The following is a 17,851-nucleotide window of genomic DNA, read 5'->3' as shown; positions in this document are numbered from 1 at the left end:
CTTCAGCGGCAGGTGTTTTCTCGGCCGCTTTCTCTGAAGCCCCCGGCTTCAATCGTGCACATATGGTGCTCGTTTATCATCATCACCAGCTCCTATTTAAACTTCCACACTCTCACTGTCCGTTATTGTTGGTATATGTTGGTTCACGGCGGTCGTTGTTATCGCTCATGTGTATCCCGGTACGTGTCTTCCCACCGGCACTCTCTCAACGGCTGCTCTTTCCTTCCCAAACCCGCGCCGCGCCCCTACTAACACTACGCGGCTGCACCGAGATCAACATAACCGATAAAAAAATGCTTAGAAAAAGCGAGAATTTGGCGGTTCCACTTCAAAAACGTCGACTTAATAGGGTTGTCGAGGTAACCGAGGGCGAGATAACCGGGTTCCACTGTACTTACATAACCCCAAAACTATTAAAAAAATATATATAAAAAAAACCTTTAATAGATTATGTACTAATACCTATTTTTCCTGTATTTATTATACATTTCTAAATATAAAATCTTATAGATTTTGTATGTTTTTAAAAAATTTTTTTGAGTGTCCACCTTTTAAATCACTGCCATTTTTGATCCTAAACCTGAAACCGGAGCTCTGTGTAGATTGTAGCTAAATAACACAGAGCTCTGTAATGAAAGAAATCTAAAATGAAGAGTCATGTGATTACCTGACTAGCAAAAAAATGGCCGATGATTTTGACAAACACTTCGTCATTTTCGTCAGGCGTTTGGTCTCGAGGAACGATGACTTCAGCGCTGGTGAGATTCTGCAGTTCGTTCACCTGACCAGACCAACAGCACAAAGCACAAAGTGAGTGGCAACAACAACAAAGTCAACGTTCCAGTGCATCCCAAAGATGTTGAATAGGGTGGAGGTCAGAGCTCTTTGTCAGGTCAGGACCTTTGTCATGCTGGAACAGGTTTGGCTCTTCTATTACAACTGACAGGAAATCAATGCTAACACATAGAAAGACCTTCTATACTATTGTGTGCCTCCAACGTTGTGGGAAAAGAACCACATATGGCTGGAAAAGTCAGCTGTCCCAATACTTTTGTCATTGAAGTGTACAGTATTTAAATCAAAATACATTTGAGGTCCGACCTAATTTGTAGAAGTTAAATATAAAAAAAAAAACTTAAATAAATATATCAAATATAATAATAAATCGGATATATAAGGTAAAAGATATTGTACAGAAATAAATAAAAAAACGTAAAAAAATATGCATAAAAATAATGCTGTTGCATCCTCACCCAATGCATGTGTCCACCTTCGATGTGAAAGGTGTGGCAGGTGTAAATAAAACTCTCAATGCTTTTGAACAGCTGATGTTTCTAAAGCAAATGTTCAAAGAAATTTCACAGCTCCGTTTCGCACATACCGTTTTCCCACCCTTGCCTATGACTCGGCCAGCGGCGGCCGCAGGGACTTTGATGTGCGTCTCCAGCTTCACTTCCTCCTTAGCAGTGAAAAAGTTCTCCTCCTTCAGTTTTCTAAATATCCGACCCTGAGCCTGGATACACAAAGAGGCAGACATTGAGAGAGAAATGTCAGGAGGGATTCGGATCAGTAGTTTCAACAGATGATTCAACATCATCTAATATTTGTGGCTTTGAATCGTATCACGTGTTTGAGAAGGAAATGCCAGGACTGTGAAAAACAGTGCGGTCTTATAGGTAGGATTATAAGCTGTATAAACCCTCTGTGATTGTGTGGTTAACCTTAAACTGGGCTTCAGGTGGGCCAGTGATGATGACCATCCTCTCGGGGGCGTCGGGGCTGTCTGATGGAGCGATCTGCAATCGCATGACATTGGACATAAGATATAAAGGAAAGGAATAATGCATAGTTTTGCAAAGATATTTAAAGAAGTGTGCGTCAGACAGAGGTTGAAATTTTATCGTTTTTTAAACATGTTTGAATTGTTCAAAATGATTTATTTATATATAATTATCAGTAGATGCGCTATACTTTCATTATTTAAAAAAAGTGACCATTAATTTGTGACCAATATTTGCTATGAAGATCGATTTCTCCTCGCTAAACTGTTTCTCCAGAGCGTTCTCTCAGCATCATTGCTGCAACGTGAATATGACGTATCACAAAACTATCTAAACCGAGGCGTGTCCTGAAAATCACATAGAATACAGATTAACATGGCAGAGGTAGAGCTGCATTTTACTGGAGACAGCTGTTTTTAAAAACATATTTTTCTTTTTTTATTGCACTACAAAGGCCAGTTTGTGAAAGGGTCAGAAGGCACTTAAGGACATTTTTGATTTGCTTTCTTTCTGAACCAAAGCAATAAAAGTGAACAATCAGCACCATATTGAATTGCAGAGCATCATTTTTCCCATTGCATCATATCATATTGCATTGAATTGCATTGTGTTAAATCAAATGGAAATCGAATCACACTGCATCGTAATGGGGTAAATCGCATCGCGTTGGAAGCTGTATGTTGATATGTATCTATAATGTATTGTATTGTCTATGCAGCGAGATGCGAATCGTTTCGGCGTTTGTTATGGAGATTCAGATCCCTAACTAACCTCTCTGCTCCAGGGCCGTTATATCATGCACTCTGACCAAAGCTTCCTAACAAGCTGGATATGTGAAGAAATTATTTTACTATGTTGTAGTGTATATCTAGTGTGACCCTAAAATTTTTGTATGTAAATGTAAATTCTCTATTTGACAAAAGAGATAAACAGATGAACAGATTGACTGGTAAAAAGAAATCTCACTTTGATAGAAGCTCCGGCAAACCGTGCCAGCTCCTTGATGTGCTGTCCTTTCTTCCCTATTAGAGCTCCAACTGCTTGGGTAGGGATGAAAAGATACACCACTTCCTGCTCTGGAGCCTGTAACACACACAAACACACACACACATACACTTTTACGTCATACTCTTAAGGCATGTTTCAGCACTAAAGAGAAGCAATCCGGGAAGATGGATTAAAGTTGTGTGTGTATGAGCGTGTGTGTGTGTATGAGCATGTGTGTGTGTGTGTGTGTGTGTGTGTGTGTGTGTGTGTATGTGTGTTTTGAGTGGTTGACTTTTTTCTGTACGAGATCAGTGGTAATAAAATTACCTGAGTCAGGACTGAACACACATAGTGATACCACGACATTCCAGCATGAGAGAGCAAAACCACCCACACACAGACACACAGACACACAGACACACACACAGACACACACACACACACACATACAAACACACACACAAAATCCAAAATACACACACAGAAGATTCAGCTGTCTCACCCTCACCCAGCTATACATGCTTCCTGTATACTCACACTCTCTTTCTCTCTAACACACACACACACACACAAACACACTTATTTATCCTTGTAAGGACCTTCTATAGCAAACCAATACTGTGTACACCTAAAAAATTTTACCTTACCTTTTAATAAATTTTATTTCTTTTCTATTGTAATTTCAATAAACTTTTTCAGGTTTCATTGTTCAAACCAACGACAGTCTTCCATGTTGGATCAAGCCAAATGTCCCCACTAAGACATACAGACACACCCATACACACTACTACTGTGTGAGATGTGTTATGACAGATGCTATAATCCTATTTTTTGGCTTGGCGTTTAACTGGCTGCAGCCTTAAGGTGTTGAAAAGAACAACGGTAAAGCAGGCAGGCTTGTTCCATCCTGCAACTGTCATCTACACTAGATGTTTATCTCCTAAACCCACACCAGGCTCCTCCTCCTTTCCTAAGAATGAGACTTGCTGTTACTAATGGGGGAAAATATTAAAGGAGAAACAGATCAGACTTACTGTTTGTTGGAGGGGTAAAGCAGGGGAAGATCCGTATAAACCAGCCAGTGCTGATGCCTGACCCTGTGACAACCCACACACACACACACACACACACACACACACACACACACACACACACACACACACACAATAATTAGTGTATCAGAAATAAAACAACAGGAATTTAATGTAATTTAAAGAAACGGTTCAGTAATAAAATAATTAATATAAATTTTTTCTCTTCATCCTTATCTAGTTGAACAGCTTTGTTTAGTGTTTTATCATCATTTCCTTCATTTTGCATTTCAAAACTATAATTAAAAAACGTCACCCATATTCACAGTTATGGTTTAGTATGGTGTAGTTTTTTCTGCCATTCCTTAAATAAAAGGGGTGGATTTTCAAGCCCCACCTGTCCTTCAATAAATGGTTATAAAATACATCAAGTTTAAAAATGCCAAATTAATTAAAATACCAAGTTCTAAACCGATGACATCAAATAGCATCAAGTTCAAAAACAAAGAAAATAAAAGTGTAATTGTGTTAGGTAGCCTAACTGATGTTATTTACTTGCATTGGTGACCTAATTTTTTGTTTGTGGTTGCTTTGAGTGTATGAACTTTATTTTTAATAGATAAAATCATAAATGAAAATTATTGAAGTACACAAAAAAATAATATAAAATCCAGCCGTTCATTGTGCCCCACCTGTCATGTCTTTATTCCCCACTAGAGGGGCGCACCCCACACTTTGAGAACCACTACTGTAATCTATAAACACAAAAACAACTTCACCATGAAGCTGAATGATGTAAGGGTGCGGCCATCTTGGACAAATGGAATCCTTTTTGTTCCCCCTAAGTACAATATTGAATTATTTCCATTTACTAGGCTTCACCCGCAAAATGTGATGATGGCATTATAGAATACAGCAAGAAGTTATGTATTTAATATGTAAGATTTTGACTAGGCATGAACATAGGCAAGATGGCTGCCACATAAGTCCTGTGGTCATTTGGAATGATGTTTGTGCACAGAAATTAATAAAAATGAAATCCTTTGGAATACCAGAGTAACTTGTGTGGTTCAAAAAAGTTCAAATCCCACCACCACCAAGCTGCTACTGCTGGTCCCTTGAGCAAGGCCCTTCATCCTGAACTACTCAATAAGTCACTCTGGATAAAAGTGTCTGCTAAATACTATAAATGCAAATTAATAGTAACTTGTATTATCTATAATTCTAGACAGTCAATTTTTTTTTTTACATTTTAGATACCTCTTATGTAGCCCTCAAACCTACTGAAACCTGTTTTCTGTGCCAGTTTTCAGAAATTTCTATAGATGGGTCATTTTTAGAATTTTGAGACGCAGATCATAACAACAATCAATGCCAAGTTTTGACTTGTAAGCTTGTCAACTAGAGATGACTTGACCCTGCCATCTACTGGACGTCTTTTAAACCTCCAGATGTATATAACATAACATGCACAGGTGAGTATGTGGACAATGTGCCTAATATTTTGGCAGAAATCACTATTATTCAACCCTAGACGAAATCTTGTGATATAATGTATTTTTGCGTGACTGAGAAAATGTTACAAACAACATTAGTCCTTTAAACCCATAAATGAACATTGCACATTCTTGTTTGTATTTTGGGAAGCACAAATTAGACCCTGATGAGTCAAGCTTGACTATTCAAACACAGTCACCAGGGACAGAACATGACCCTACATGCCCTTCAGTAAACTCATCCTCTATTAATGAAGAGGATCTTCCTGTAAAGCCAAACCATACCAAGTGATTCAGAGATGACTAACCATCCCGGCCCACTTCCTTTACTAACACACATCACAGTGACTCAGACAAAAGACTGGCGTGTTACCTTGCGCATGGACACTTGATAACCTGCCTGGAAAGGTTTCTACTGGTGTGTCCATCGACAAGCTGAGCCTCCAAGGCTTTGTCGGTAACACAAAACATATTATCGGTTAACTGTCCAAATTAAAAAATTATAATTTTTTCTAATAATCTAATAAAAAAAAAAACCACAAAATGGTGGCGTTAACCTCACACATTCCATTAACGTGAGCTCAGGATTTGCACTGGGGAAATATGTTCTCTTTGGGAGGTCATACTGGCTGTAAAACATGTTTAAAACACTAGATTTTCTCCTTGTCTTGGGCTAAGATGGCTAAGATAAGGTTGATTATTAGGGATGTACATGCATAACATACTGATCATCAGAACCAGAGGTGAACTGATAGTGGATTTACAGATAGCTAGGTAGGATCGTATTTGCTGATAACTGATTAATCAATCGATTTTAAAATAAGATACTGGATAAAAAACGAAAACAACACTCCATGTTAAATAGATCTGAACTTGCTAAAAAAATGAGTACTGAATCATGAAAATGTGCTAAATGAAATAAATATAAATATATATCAATTAATAAATATAATTATATAATAAACTAATTATACACAATAAATATAGTATAGTGCTCTCCGTGCAGTGCGCAGTCACGTGTAAAAACAAACAGCACATGGCATCGGTAAATGACTTTTGTATTGACAGTGGATCGGAAGCCGGAAAAACTATCGTTGGATTTTTGCCGATAGTTCCAGCAATCAACTATCGGTGCCGATTAATTGGAAAACATATCAATTAATCGGTCGACCTCTAAGCAGAATGTAGCTAAATAATACATAAACATACAGGAGGATGTCTTTACGAGTTAGAGCTCACAGGTAGTCTACTGTCACTCTAATAAGCACTCTTTACACACTTGGTGAGCAGAAAAGCATCTCGGAACATAGAAATGTGTAAATCTTACACTTACAGTAAGTAAATCTTACAGTATTGATATAAGGCCCATGCATAAATTTTACAAATAATTTTATATAATATCCTGGTATGCGTTTAGGTTTTATCATTTGCATTACAGCTGTTTACTTGTCATTTTTAGGACTTAGAGAAGAACCAGTATTATTCGGTGTGAATTACTTAAAGGTAACATAATTACTGCATTATTTAAATGTAAAATAAATGAATACCCATAAAGCAATTGTTCTTATCACACTGTCTACATTACTTTGTCCATCAACATGACAAATATAATTGTTTAAATAGTAAAACACCCTTAACTCAAACAAAAACCCAGCCCATGTGTGAAAAATACATTGATCGATCAGTCATTATGTGTCATTTATTTACTTGTTTAATTATATTTTACATGTTACCACAGCAATTTGGTTAATTTTTACTTTTCTGGCAATGGTGGTTGTTTATACGATGCACTGAATGGTAGGAAAAAACAGGGCAGCTTTCGTGACAGTGAGGACACAAAGCAGCCTGAGAAGAGCTTGCCTTTTGAAAGACTGCAGACTAGACTCAATATTTACAACACACTCATAGCCACCTACTCATTCAAGCAATTATTTAATTAGCCAATCATGTGGCAATGAGTGAGTAAATGTGCACATCAACCATCATGTGATCTGAGTGACTTTGATCTTGGCACGGTTGCTGGTGCCAGAAGGGCTGGGGTGATTCTTTTCCGAAAATGCAGATTTCCTGGGAATTTCACACACAGTTTCTCAAGTTTACACAGTTTAGAGAAAATAGCAAGCTGGTTCGAGTAGACAGAAAGGCGACGGCAACTCAAATAACTCTTTACAACCATGGTGAGCAGAAAAGCATCTCAGACTGAGAATATAAAAAAAATTGTAAATTACACTTCCGCTGCTTGAAAAAAAAAAAAAAAAAAAAAAGAAAAATCTATGGAAAAACTTCACCGCATTTGATGGATCTCAATTTCTACTGTGACAAGCAGATGGCAGAGTCAAGAGCATTAATCCATGGCCTCTTCTATCAACAGTTCAGGTTGGTGGTGTAATAACGTGTTGAATGCTTTCTTTGCACACCTTTTGCCCTTTAATACCTTTATTTAAGCTTTGTTTGAATGCAACAGCCTGAGTCTGAGTTTATAACTGCGTTTGATACTACACCATATCAGACCATTTTAATGAGAATTTAGTGTTGAATGGCTTGTCCAGTCCAGATTTAAATCTAATAAAAGAGCATTGGGTGAGATAAAATGGGAGCTTTGCAGTACAAACATAGATGCAATGGACCCCAAGCAATAGTTCTAACACCCAAAACCATCTACTGAAGAACTGACAGTATTCTGACAGAAAATGTTGTTCATCAATGGAAGAAATGCAACATTGCAATCCTAATAAACCTCTCTAAATGAAACTGAATAAATAAGAGCATCTCTGTATATATAAAATCAGCACATATCCATGGCTTGTATTGGCCTACACTCAATAACCAGTACAACATTTCCACTAAAATACAAACATTTTTAAACTAAACATTGCTTATATTAATGCTCACCATTAAGGGGTTGTAGGTGGCAGGAAGTGAAGTGACTCCACGTGGCCCAGTGGCTGAAGGCAGCACAGGCATAGCAGGTGAGAAAATCCCCAAAGCATTCAGGTTCAACCCAGGAATCAGTGCCGTCTGCAGCTACACACGCCATAACAAAGATAGAGGTGAGAATCAGGCTGTTAATAATCACCTAGACCAAGAAACATTCACATTTCTACAGATTTTAACATAAAAGTAAAGAAACTGATTAAAATCGGGAGTTTTTAATGTCATAGGAGTCACATTTAAAATGGACATGGCATTAAGACAGACATAATATCTGATGAGCTCCACAAGGTGGTGCAGCTTTACCACTCCAACCGTTTGCTTTCATTTCAAGAGCTGAAAAAATAAACACTCCAGCTGAATTCAGTCCTGTTAAAGGTAATCCAATTTAGTGGCACAAGCTTAGATGGGAAAAGGCTTTATTTGTTTGCCATGTTACTAAAAGTCCCTTAAACGCCTCATTGGCCACGTGCAACTCTGAATCTCATGGGGATAAATCAATAAAACATAAATAAACCACTAATATAAAAACGATTGCTCCTCATGTCACTGACTGTTTTACACATTTGAAATATTGAAATCTCAAAACTTAGAATCTGACTGAAACCAGTTATTGGATAAAATACTGCTCATAATTTTGTTGCATAAAACAACATAAAACATTTTTTTTAAATCACAATCGCTGATCCCATTACATTAAAAGCCTACATTATATTCAATGTGCACTACATGGACAAATGTTTGTGGACACCTAACCATAAGATTTATATGCGATTTTTAAGCATCCCCAGTCAACATTTAGTCCCCATTTGCTGTTATAATAACCTCCACTCGTCTGGTAAGATTTTCCACTAGTTTTTAGGGTGTGTTTGTAGAGATTTGTGCTCATTCACCCATAAGTCTGGTAGTGATGTAGCTAGGGTGAGGAGAACTGGTGTGCAATCAGTGTGTATCCCAATGATATTCAGTAGGGTTGAGGTCACATCTCTGTAGCAGGCCACTCAAGATCTTCCACTTTCACCCATGTAAACCATATCTTTATGTGTAAAGGGGAATTGTCATGCTGGAACAGGTTTGAGTCTTCTAGTTTAAGTGTAGGGAAAATGTAATGCTACCACATCCAAAGACATACTTTTTCAATTGTGTGCCTCCAACTTTGTGGTAACATTTTGGGGAAGAACCTGATATGGCTGGAAACGGCAGTTGTCCCAATACTTCTGTCAAGATATATTTCTTTCTTTGTACTATTTATTTTATACACACACTTTATTCTGTTAACCTAAATCATCAAGTGCTTCAAACAAGTCACTTATTAAATCCATAACCCTCTTTAGCCTGGTAGTTTCTACTGCAAAAATAAAATCATACAAAAATTACCAACAGGAACCAAAAACATCTTAACGGCAGGTATTCATAACAAAAATCAATGAAAACACTTAGAAGAGAAGCCCAGCATAGACATTTTTATTTATCTCCACTATCTAAGTTCCATGTGCGACAAAAAACAGCAGCACTAACGTTTACCACACGACTCTTTTCATTCGACAACTACAACCAGGCAATAAACGGAACTAATGCAGGCGTAAATAAATGAGCCAGAGACTCAAGGAATAAACAAACTAACAAACAATAAATCCAAATAAATAAATAAAATTGACTAAATTAACAAATGCAAAAAACAATTCGATAAGATATATAAGGTATGCAAGCACCCAACCAGTGAACCAAGCAAACAAACAAATAATTAACCTAATGATCATATTTATTGGAAAAAAGTGACAAATTGGGTTATGAAATATTATATAAATCTTTTATGTGCCAAACCTTTTATTTTTATTAGTAAATGATTCAGAAAAAAATAATCTTTTTGTATCATGTTTTCTCTTTTTTTAAACGAGACTTTATTGTTTTGATATTTATTACATATCATAAAAATGTCTGTATGGATTGTGATATTTCACTCACAATAATTAAAAAAAGCCCACTGTGAATGTTAACAGCAGTCTCCTGATCTGGCTGTTTGATAGGTTTATTTATTTGTTCCTTTGTCCATGTGAAAGATTTCTCGTCACCAATATTTCGCTTGATTTGACATTTCTTAGGCTCCGACTCACATTAGAGATGTCCATACCCAAAACTGAGGCCGATGCAATTTGCATCTCGATGCATAGTCAACGATATGATACATTAAAGATACATATAAAGCAGCTACCAATGAAATGCGATACGATTTACCCCTATTATGATGCGATTTAACGCAAAACGATGCAATGGAAAAAATGTGATGCTTTGCAATTCAAAATGGTACAGATAGTCCGGTTTCATTCTTTGGTTCAGACAGACAGCAAATCATAAATTTACTTCCGTGTCTTCTGAATTCTAACATGTGGCCCTTTCACAAACAGGCCTTTATAGTGCAAAAAAACAGAAAAGGCTTAAATTAAACCCTTTCCTATTCTGAATCCAGGAAGATGCAGCTCTACCTCTGCCATGTTAATCTGTTTTCTATGTGACTCTCAGGACACGCCTCGGTCTCGATAGTGTTGTGACGTGTCATTTTCATGTAGTGGCAGTGGTGCTGTGATAAACAGTTTAACGAAGAGAAATCAATCTACATATTAAATATTGGCCACAAATTATTGGTCACTTCCCAAACAATGAAAGTTTATCGCATCTACTAATAATTATATATAAATAAATCGGTTGTTACAGATGCAAATATATTAAAAACTATGCATTGTGTTACAAAAGGCAACTTGTATCCAATGCACACTTTTTTAAATCGATTCATCACATCGTTAACTTTTTTGCCGATGCACCGATCTTCCGTTTTGAGTTGTTTACCAAAAACACTAAAAACAACACATTTCAAATAAAACGATATGCTCTATACATGTACGTTTTTCAAACCCAAAAATTTATCTAGCAACTAGACAATTAGAACTGCTTCTTCTCCTCACTGGTCTCTGCTCAGAGCCGAGCGTGAAAAGTTAAAATGTCTGAATGGAGCACGAGTACTGCTCCTGATTTGAATAGAGTATTTCGGGATATGCTCACGTTTAGGGCGGCCACGTCGTTCTCGTATCCCTCTCGCAGCTTCTTCATGATTTCCACCTCTGCATTACAACACTCATCCACCCCTCCTCTTACTGTGATGGTACGCTCTGGGTTGTAGATGTTCAAATCTTGCAGGCTGCAGTGGGAAGCACGGGTCAATAATTCATAAAAAAATAATACACCGAAGGGCTGTTGTAAAGGGCTGTTGTTACCTGGTGTAAAGTGAAATGCACAATGGTGTGTATCAAGCATGTGCTACAGAATTTTAAACCACTTGAATTAGTAATATACTACTACTACTATTAATAATAATGATAATAATAGTAGTAATTATAATAAAAAAAGTGCAAATTGAATGGCTGATATTTATGCAGTATGAGAGGTTTGAAGAGTGTGTAGTGTGCACTACAGTGTGTACATACGGAGAAATGGTGATCTTGGTCCCGGTATCCTGCTCAATCTTTTTCAGGTTCCTGCCTTCTTTACCGATCAGCCGTCCTACAAGACTGTTATGGGCCAAAATCTTCAACGGAACCTCCTCAGCACTGTGTGTTTGTGTGAGAGAGAAAGAAAGTCACAATTTTGTAACACACACACACACACACACACACACACACACACACACGCACACATGCACAGACAAACATATGATTCAGAAAGAAAGCTTATGTCTGTGTGGTAGTTATTGTCTGGTTTGTGCTTAGGGATTTCAAAAACAATGAAATAGCCAAAGAGGGAGAGGGAGGAAAAAAAAAGAAAGAAAAAAAAAGAGAGAGACAGGGAGAGAGGTGGAGCGAGTGTGACAAATTTCATATACAAAGGAAGAGAGGTCTCAACATAAAGAGAGAATTCTAAAAAGAGACAGAAAAACAGAGAAAGACAAAGAAAGAAAGATAGGAAGAAAGAGAGAAACAGAGATACAGGAAGAGAGAAAGAAAGCGAGAGATTAAGCCCCTTCCAGTCAGAAACTTGTAATCATAAAGGGATTAAGTATGGATAATAATTTCATGCACATGTCAGGCTGTTTATGTTATATATGGAGTAATTGATTTCTTGTTATTGTGTGTGTGTGTGTGTGTGTGTGTGTGTGTGTGTGTGTGTGTGTGTGTGTGTGTGTGTGTGAATGTAATCCAGAGTAAAAGAAATTGCCTGACACGGCAGTAAACCAGCATCAATTATTGCACAATTCCAAGGTCCAGAGAATGAAAACATTGAAAATCCGAAGTTAGATTGAAACCGTATCATAAACGTTGGGGTAAAAACTGACGTCTTGGTGTCGCTGGCTTCTTTCTCCATGACCTCCAGGATCATCCTGCAGGCATGTGAGCAGCCCTCTGGAGACGAGTGGATGGTGATGGGTTTCTCCGCAGCTCCTGCGTTCTCCTTACGGTGGATGTCCACTCTGAGACAGAGAAATGACAGACGTATTTAAAGACAAATTCTTTGTTTAATCACCAACATGGAAGGAACGATTTCATCCCAAAGGCTACAATTTTGGAATGATTTGGAGTGGATTCAAGAGAAAAAAATGGTGTGTTTATTAAAAAAGAGGGTCCTTGAAACGCTATCAAAATGTAAATGTCACCTCTATATTTGTAGTCATTTAGAGGAGTCTGTCAGCACCTAAGACAGTTTATAAATAATGAGCAGCTTAATCATTTAACATATTAAACCACAGAAAATAACAAGAAAGTAGGCAATAGTAAAAAAAAAAAAACAAAAAAAAAAACACATTTTATTAGTAAAAAGCTATATCTATGCTAATAATTATGTTAAGCCATTAAAAGTATTTAAAAGTGATTGTTTTTTTCTAGCAAACACAAAAGAAATGCCCAAACTAGGGCTCATGGGCCAAAGTTGTCCTGTAGTGACCTTTGATTTGTCCCAAAATGCCATATATTAACACAGAAAAACAAAACAAATAATAATAATAATAATAATAATTAATAATAATAATAATAATAATAAAATAATAATAATAAAGCCATTTGGAAAACCTTTTGAAAAATAAGGATCAGCTTCAAGTTTCTCATTAGAGGTCACAGTATTGCTTTATTAAGCCCTAAACTCTATTGTACAAACAAACTACTATTTGTAACTTTTACTGAACTAGAATTTTGAAAGCAAAACTGCATTATTTAAGTAGATTAGAGTCACATTTCCTATTTAATCTTAAATATTATGAAATCATAAATAAAAAGAACCCTGGCCACTTTAATTGTAATGTAGTATAATGCAACATTAATTTTCAGCCTATAGACCTTAAAATAAATGACGGCAACATTCAAAGACGCAAACCACATTTTGACAAACCTTCTTTCATGCTGCATCACAGAGCATAGAAACATAGTTTTCCTCTCTCCTCTACATACGTGAGTGTACAGATAGTGATTCTGTGAGTGACACGTTGTTTTTGTTTTTAAACACAGCAATATGACATATGGATTTTACTTGAAACAAAAGTCATGCAATGAGATTTAACAAATGATGACTGATGTGTTTTATTACATAAATAAGCGACTAATTCCATACGATCAAAAAATATATTTTCAAATATATTTTGAAATTTATTTTAAAATATACAAAAATGGCTAAGAAATATATTTGCTAAAATATATTTTCTATAAATATTTTTTTGCCCATTATTTGTATATTTTTGCAAATATATTTTAAAATCATTTAAAAATACATTTTGTCCTCTACATACAGGGTTATTCAAAAAGAATGAACCGATTTCATTACGCAAAATTTTATCAAGGAAAAGTAATAAAACTCCAGCCAAGTCACAAGTATTTTACTCACAATCCACTTAGATATCTCCTCTTTCAAATGGTCACTGACTCATTACATGACGATGCTTAAGAACTGAAGCAATGATATCGGTTCATTCTTTTTATATAACCCTGTATTTCAATCCAAGAAAATACATTCACATAAAACATTTTAAGAAAAGCTTAATTTTATTTACATTTATGGCATTTGGCAGACGCCCTTATCCAAAGTGACTTACACCTTAGCAGGGGAATGTTCAGGGCCTTATATATTATATATAACATAGCTTACTGGTTAAGGCATTGGACTTTGGATATATATATATATATATATATATATATAATATATAATATATATATTATATCAAATAAATCAAAATGTATTGTTTGATCTTCATCCTCATTCTACTGTAAGTTAAAAAAGTTTTTTCTTGACCCTAAAATATATTTTAAAATATATTTTGGTATATATAAATTGAGCATCACAGCATACAACATATATTTAACATATATTTAAAATATATTTTGGCCAAAAAATATGTATTTTTTTTATTGTATTGGATATGGGATAGAAATGCATTTAAATGAATTTAATTGTAAAGGCTACTTTGTTTTATTCATGTTGTTACCCTGTTTTAGTACTGAAAAAATAGACATTAAGTCACGTCATTTGCAAATCCAATATAACCCTTGTGTTCAGAAGTACTCTAAAATATTTAATTTGTTCAGTTATTGGCATTGAAAAATAGCATCTCTATTCACTGATCTTCATTCCATATACTTGTGCATTGTTTAAGATACATTTTACGACTCTCGCTATAGAAAGTATTCAGTATTCAGTATTATAAATTAAATACAAATCGTGTGCCCTTCATTTCGGTTCTCTCTTATATATCTACAGGCTTTCCTACAGTTTTTCTTTCATCTCAGCAAAACATCACAAAAGAGCATAAAAATCAACACACAGTGGTACTATAAGAATTCACAAAACACCTGATAGTTCCCTAAGACCTGATTATAACAGGACTGTGCCATTACAGCCAAAACAATTTCAGTCTTTCTGTTCCCTGAGCACATAAGCCATTTAAAAGTGTTCTCACCGAACGCTCGATCAGAAAAAGCAGCAGAACAGAGCAGAGCTGTAAACCTGAGCTTATAGGTTGAGTGATGCTGTTATTAGCAGGAGCGTTTGATTTTGACGTAGTATGCGTAATACTGAATGGGACACGATAATTTTAGCCTTTTCAGGTTGGCGCATTGCAGAAGCAAATATGTGTTAACGTGTGATTATTACGCAGTCCAAAAAAGGGCGGATTTTCGGGTACCAATATATTCGTGTGCAAGGAATATAAATAGGAGGACTAAATACGAGACAAAAGAGGCAGGAGATCGTAAACAAAACAATAAACAAATATAGCTGCAAGCAGCGATGGCGGACGTTTGTGTATCGCTATATGGTGCCTCCCAGAAAACAATGCACGGTGGGCAAGTGCATTAAGTGGGTAAATATCAGTGGACTATTTTATGTTGTTACTGACCCATTTGGGGACTGTAGGTAAAAGAAACCCCACATTTTAGACAAACGGGGGCGCTAGTGGGCCACTTAAGAGACACACAGTTGTCCGAACTTTTTGTCCACACTTGTGATGTATGTGACTCAAATTTCAAGTTAATCTAAGCATGCCAAAAGCATGCCTTAAATATGCCTGAAATAAAAGTAAAGTTTGACGCGTTGCCATGAGAACAGCGTTCGAGATATCAAAAATCACTTTGCAATTTATCATCTACAATGTCTCGGCATCATGTTGATTACGTTTGGTGTCAATCGCATGAATATTCTAGGAGGAGGATTTAAAAGGTCACCACATGCAACTGTCAAAAAATCCACCGTTTGTGACTGACACACTTCCTGGCATCTGTTGGTGGCGCTATGTCCGAGATTCACAATAGGCACATCGATGCGATCGGAATCCTTGGCCGAACATACACACCACGTGTCATCCGAATAAGACATTTTTTGCTTTAGATATTAGACACTTCCTGTTCTCTGAAATCGCCATAATTTTGTCGCCTCGCCATAACAGCACCGTTCGAGATATCAAAAATCCCTTCGCAATTTACCAAGTGCAATGTCTCGGCATCATGTTCACCACGTTTGATGTCAATTGCATGAATTCCCTAGGAGGAGTATTTAAAAGTTCACCGCATGCACCTATAAAACAAACCAAAATGGCTGACTTCCTGTTGGGCGGAGCTCATATTTATCATTCTGGCCTGCTCCTCGGTGCTCGGGCCCTAAATACAACATGGTAGAAGATCATATTCAGGCTGGTATTCCTGCTCTGAGTTGTAGAGGGAACTACACTATATGGACAGAAAGAGTGGACACCTGACCATAAGATTCATGTTCTTAAAGAGCATCACATTTCACATTATTCTCCATTTGCTCTTACAATAAGATGTTGCAAAAGATTTTGGAGTGTGCTTGTGGATAGATGTGCTCATTCAGCCACAAGAACATTTCTAAAGTCGGTGACTGATGTAGGTGAGGTGAGGAGGCCTGGGGTGCAGTAAGCACTCCAACGTGCCACTCAAGACCTTCCACTCCAACCCATGTAAAGCATATATTCCTGTAGATGACTTTATGTACAGGAGTATTGTCATGCTGGAACTCTTTTGGATTAGTAGTTCAAGTTAAGGAAAAAAGGAAAGATCTCCTATACAATTGTGTGTCTCCAACGTTGTGGTTTTCAACAATGTGAACCACATATGGTGGGAAAAGTCAGGTGTCCCAATTCTTTTCCCCATATAGTGATATATAGTTATTTTAGTGGGACCTGGCCTCTCGGGGAAAATATCTAAAGCTGAACAGAAAGGCGATGGTGTGGTTTGGTTAGAAAAGAAGTATAGTCTGTTAAAAGAAAGTACAACAACGATCTCACAGCTGCAGGAAAAATCAACATTTTCTGATACATGACATGCTTACATATATTTGTTTGTATTTTTACATTTAAATGCATTTTGAAATAAATTGTGATCCTTATAACTAAATAAATAGCAACCCATTTTCTTACAATGATGGATTTTTTTCACAGCGATAAACACTGTGTGTTCAGGCTTTAGGACCCTGTTGAAAGTGTCACCTGTACTCACTTGGACTGACTCTGCTTGGTGATGTTCTTGATGGTCAGACCCTCTTTGCCAATGATGGCTCCCACAAATTGGGTGGGGACGAGCAGTCTCAGCGGGAGCTCGTGGTGTGAGTGGTGAGACCCCTGCAGGCCCCCCATGGCCCCAGAGTGAGCGGAGTCAGACTCCCGCACCCCTCGGCCTCCCCGGGATGCCCCGCGCTGGGCCTGGGGTCCCGCTTCACTCTCGTTCCCACTGCCCTCCACGTCCAGAATGTAGGACACGCTGAACGAGTGATTATCCAGACTGTGGCCCGTCAATTTCTCTATGGCCCTGGCAAATGTTTCACATTCAAGAAGTTATGATTTCCTCACAAATCCAGTATCTCACACTGATATGAGTTCTTTAAATTGATTAACATTAAATAGAATGAGATGCTTACAGCAAATGAAAGTTGCAATGGCATGAAATATATATATTTTTTGATTTGCCCCTAGAAAATGCACACTGAAAGTAATTTAGTTAATTATCAAATACATCAAATACATTATCATATACACAAATCTTACAACTGTATTAAATCTGCTGAATCCAATCCGAGTTTGTAACTGCTATTTAAAAAAAATGACATTATTAGTGGATTCTAACATAATATCCGGCTGCATATC

The 17,851-nt window shown here is 36.8% G+C and overlaps 1 protein-coding gene across 7 annotated transcripts in view; it reads right to left on the bottom strand.

Annotated features, from left to right (window-relative positions):
- Positions 1-17,851, bottom strand: part of igf2bp2b (insulin-like growth factor 2 mRNA binding protein 2b) — a 59,048-nt gene that overhangs the window by 4,191 nt on the left and 37,006 nt on the right. For all 7 annotated transcript variants that reach the window (XR_014530487.1, XR_014530488.1, XR_014530489.1 and 4 more), the window contains 10 exons: positions 17,208-17,516; positions 12,551-12,685; positions 11,706-11,828; positions 11,284-11,419; positions 8,188-8,319; positions 3,803-3,865; positions 2,748-2,864; positions 1,722-1,796; positions 1,382-1,513; positions 668-781 (listed from right to left, as the gene is read on the bottom strand). Coding sequence is in view for 3 of the 7 variants with exons in the window: in XM_083522959.1 (XP_083379085.1) it covers positions 668-781; positions 1,382-1,513; positions 1,722-1,796; positions 2,748-2,864; positions 3,803-3,865; positions 8,188-8,319; positions 11,284-11,419; positions 11,706-11,828; positions 12,551-12,685; positions 17,208-17,516 (1,336 nt within the window). In the remaining 4 variants the exon portion in view is untranslated. The remainder of the gene's footprint in view (positions 1-667; positions 782-1,381; positions 1,514-1,721; positions 1,797-2,747; positions 2,865-3,802; positions 3,866-8,187; positions 8,320-11,283; positions 11,420-11,705; positions 11,829-12,550; positions 12,686-17,207; positions 17,517-17,851) is intronic.

Source organism: Silurus aristotelis, assembly GCF_946808225.1.
Source record: "Silurus aristotelis genome assembly, chromosome: 20".
Lineage (NCBI taxonomy): Eukaryota > Metazoa > Chordata > Actinopteri > Siluriformes > Siluridae > Silurus > Silurus aristotelis.
Note: the sequence above shows the minus strand (reverse complement) of the source record. Positions and strands in the feature narration are given on the sequence as shown.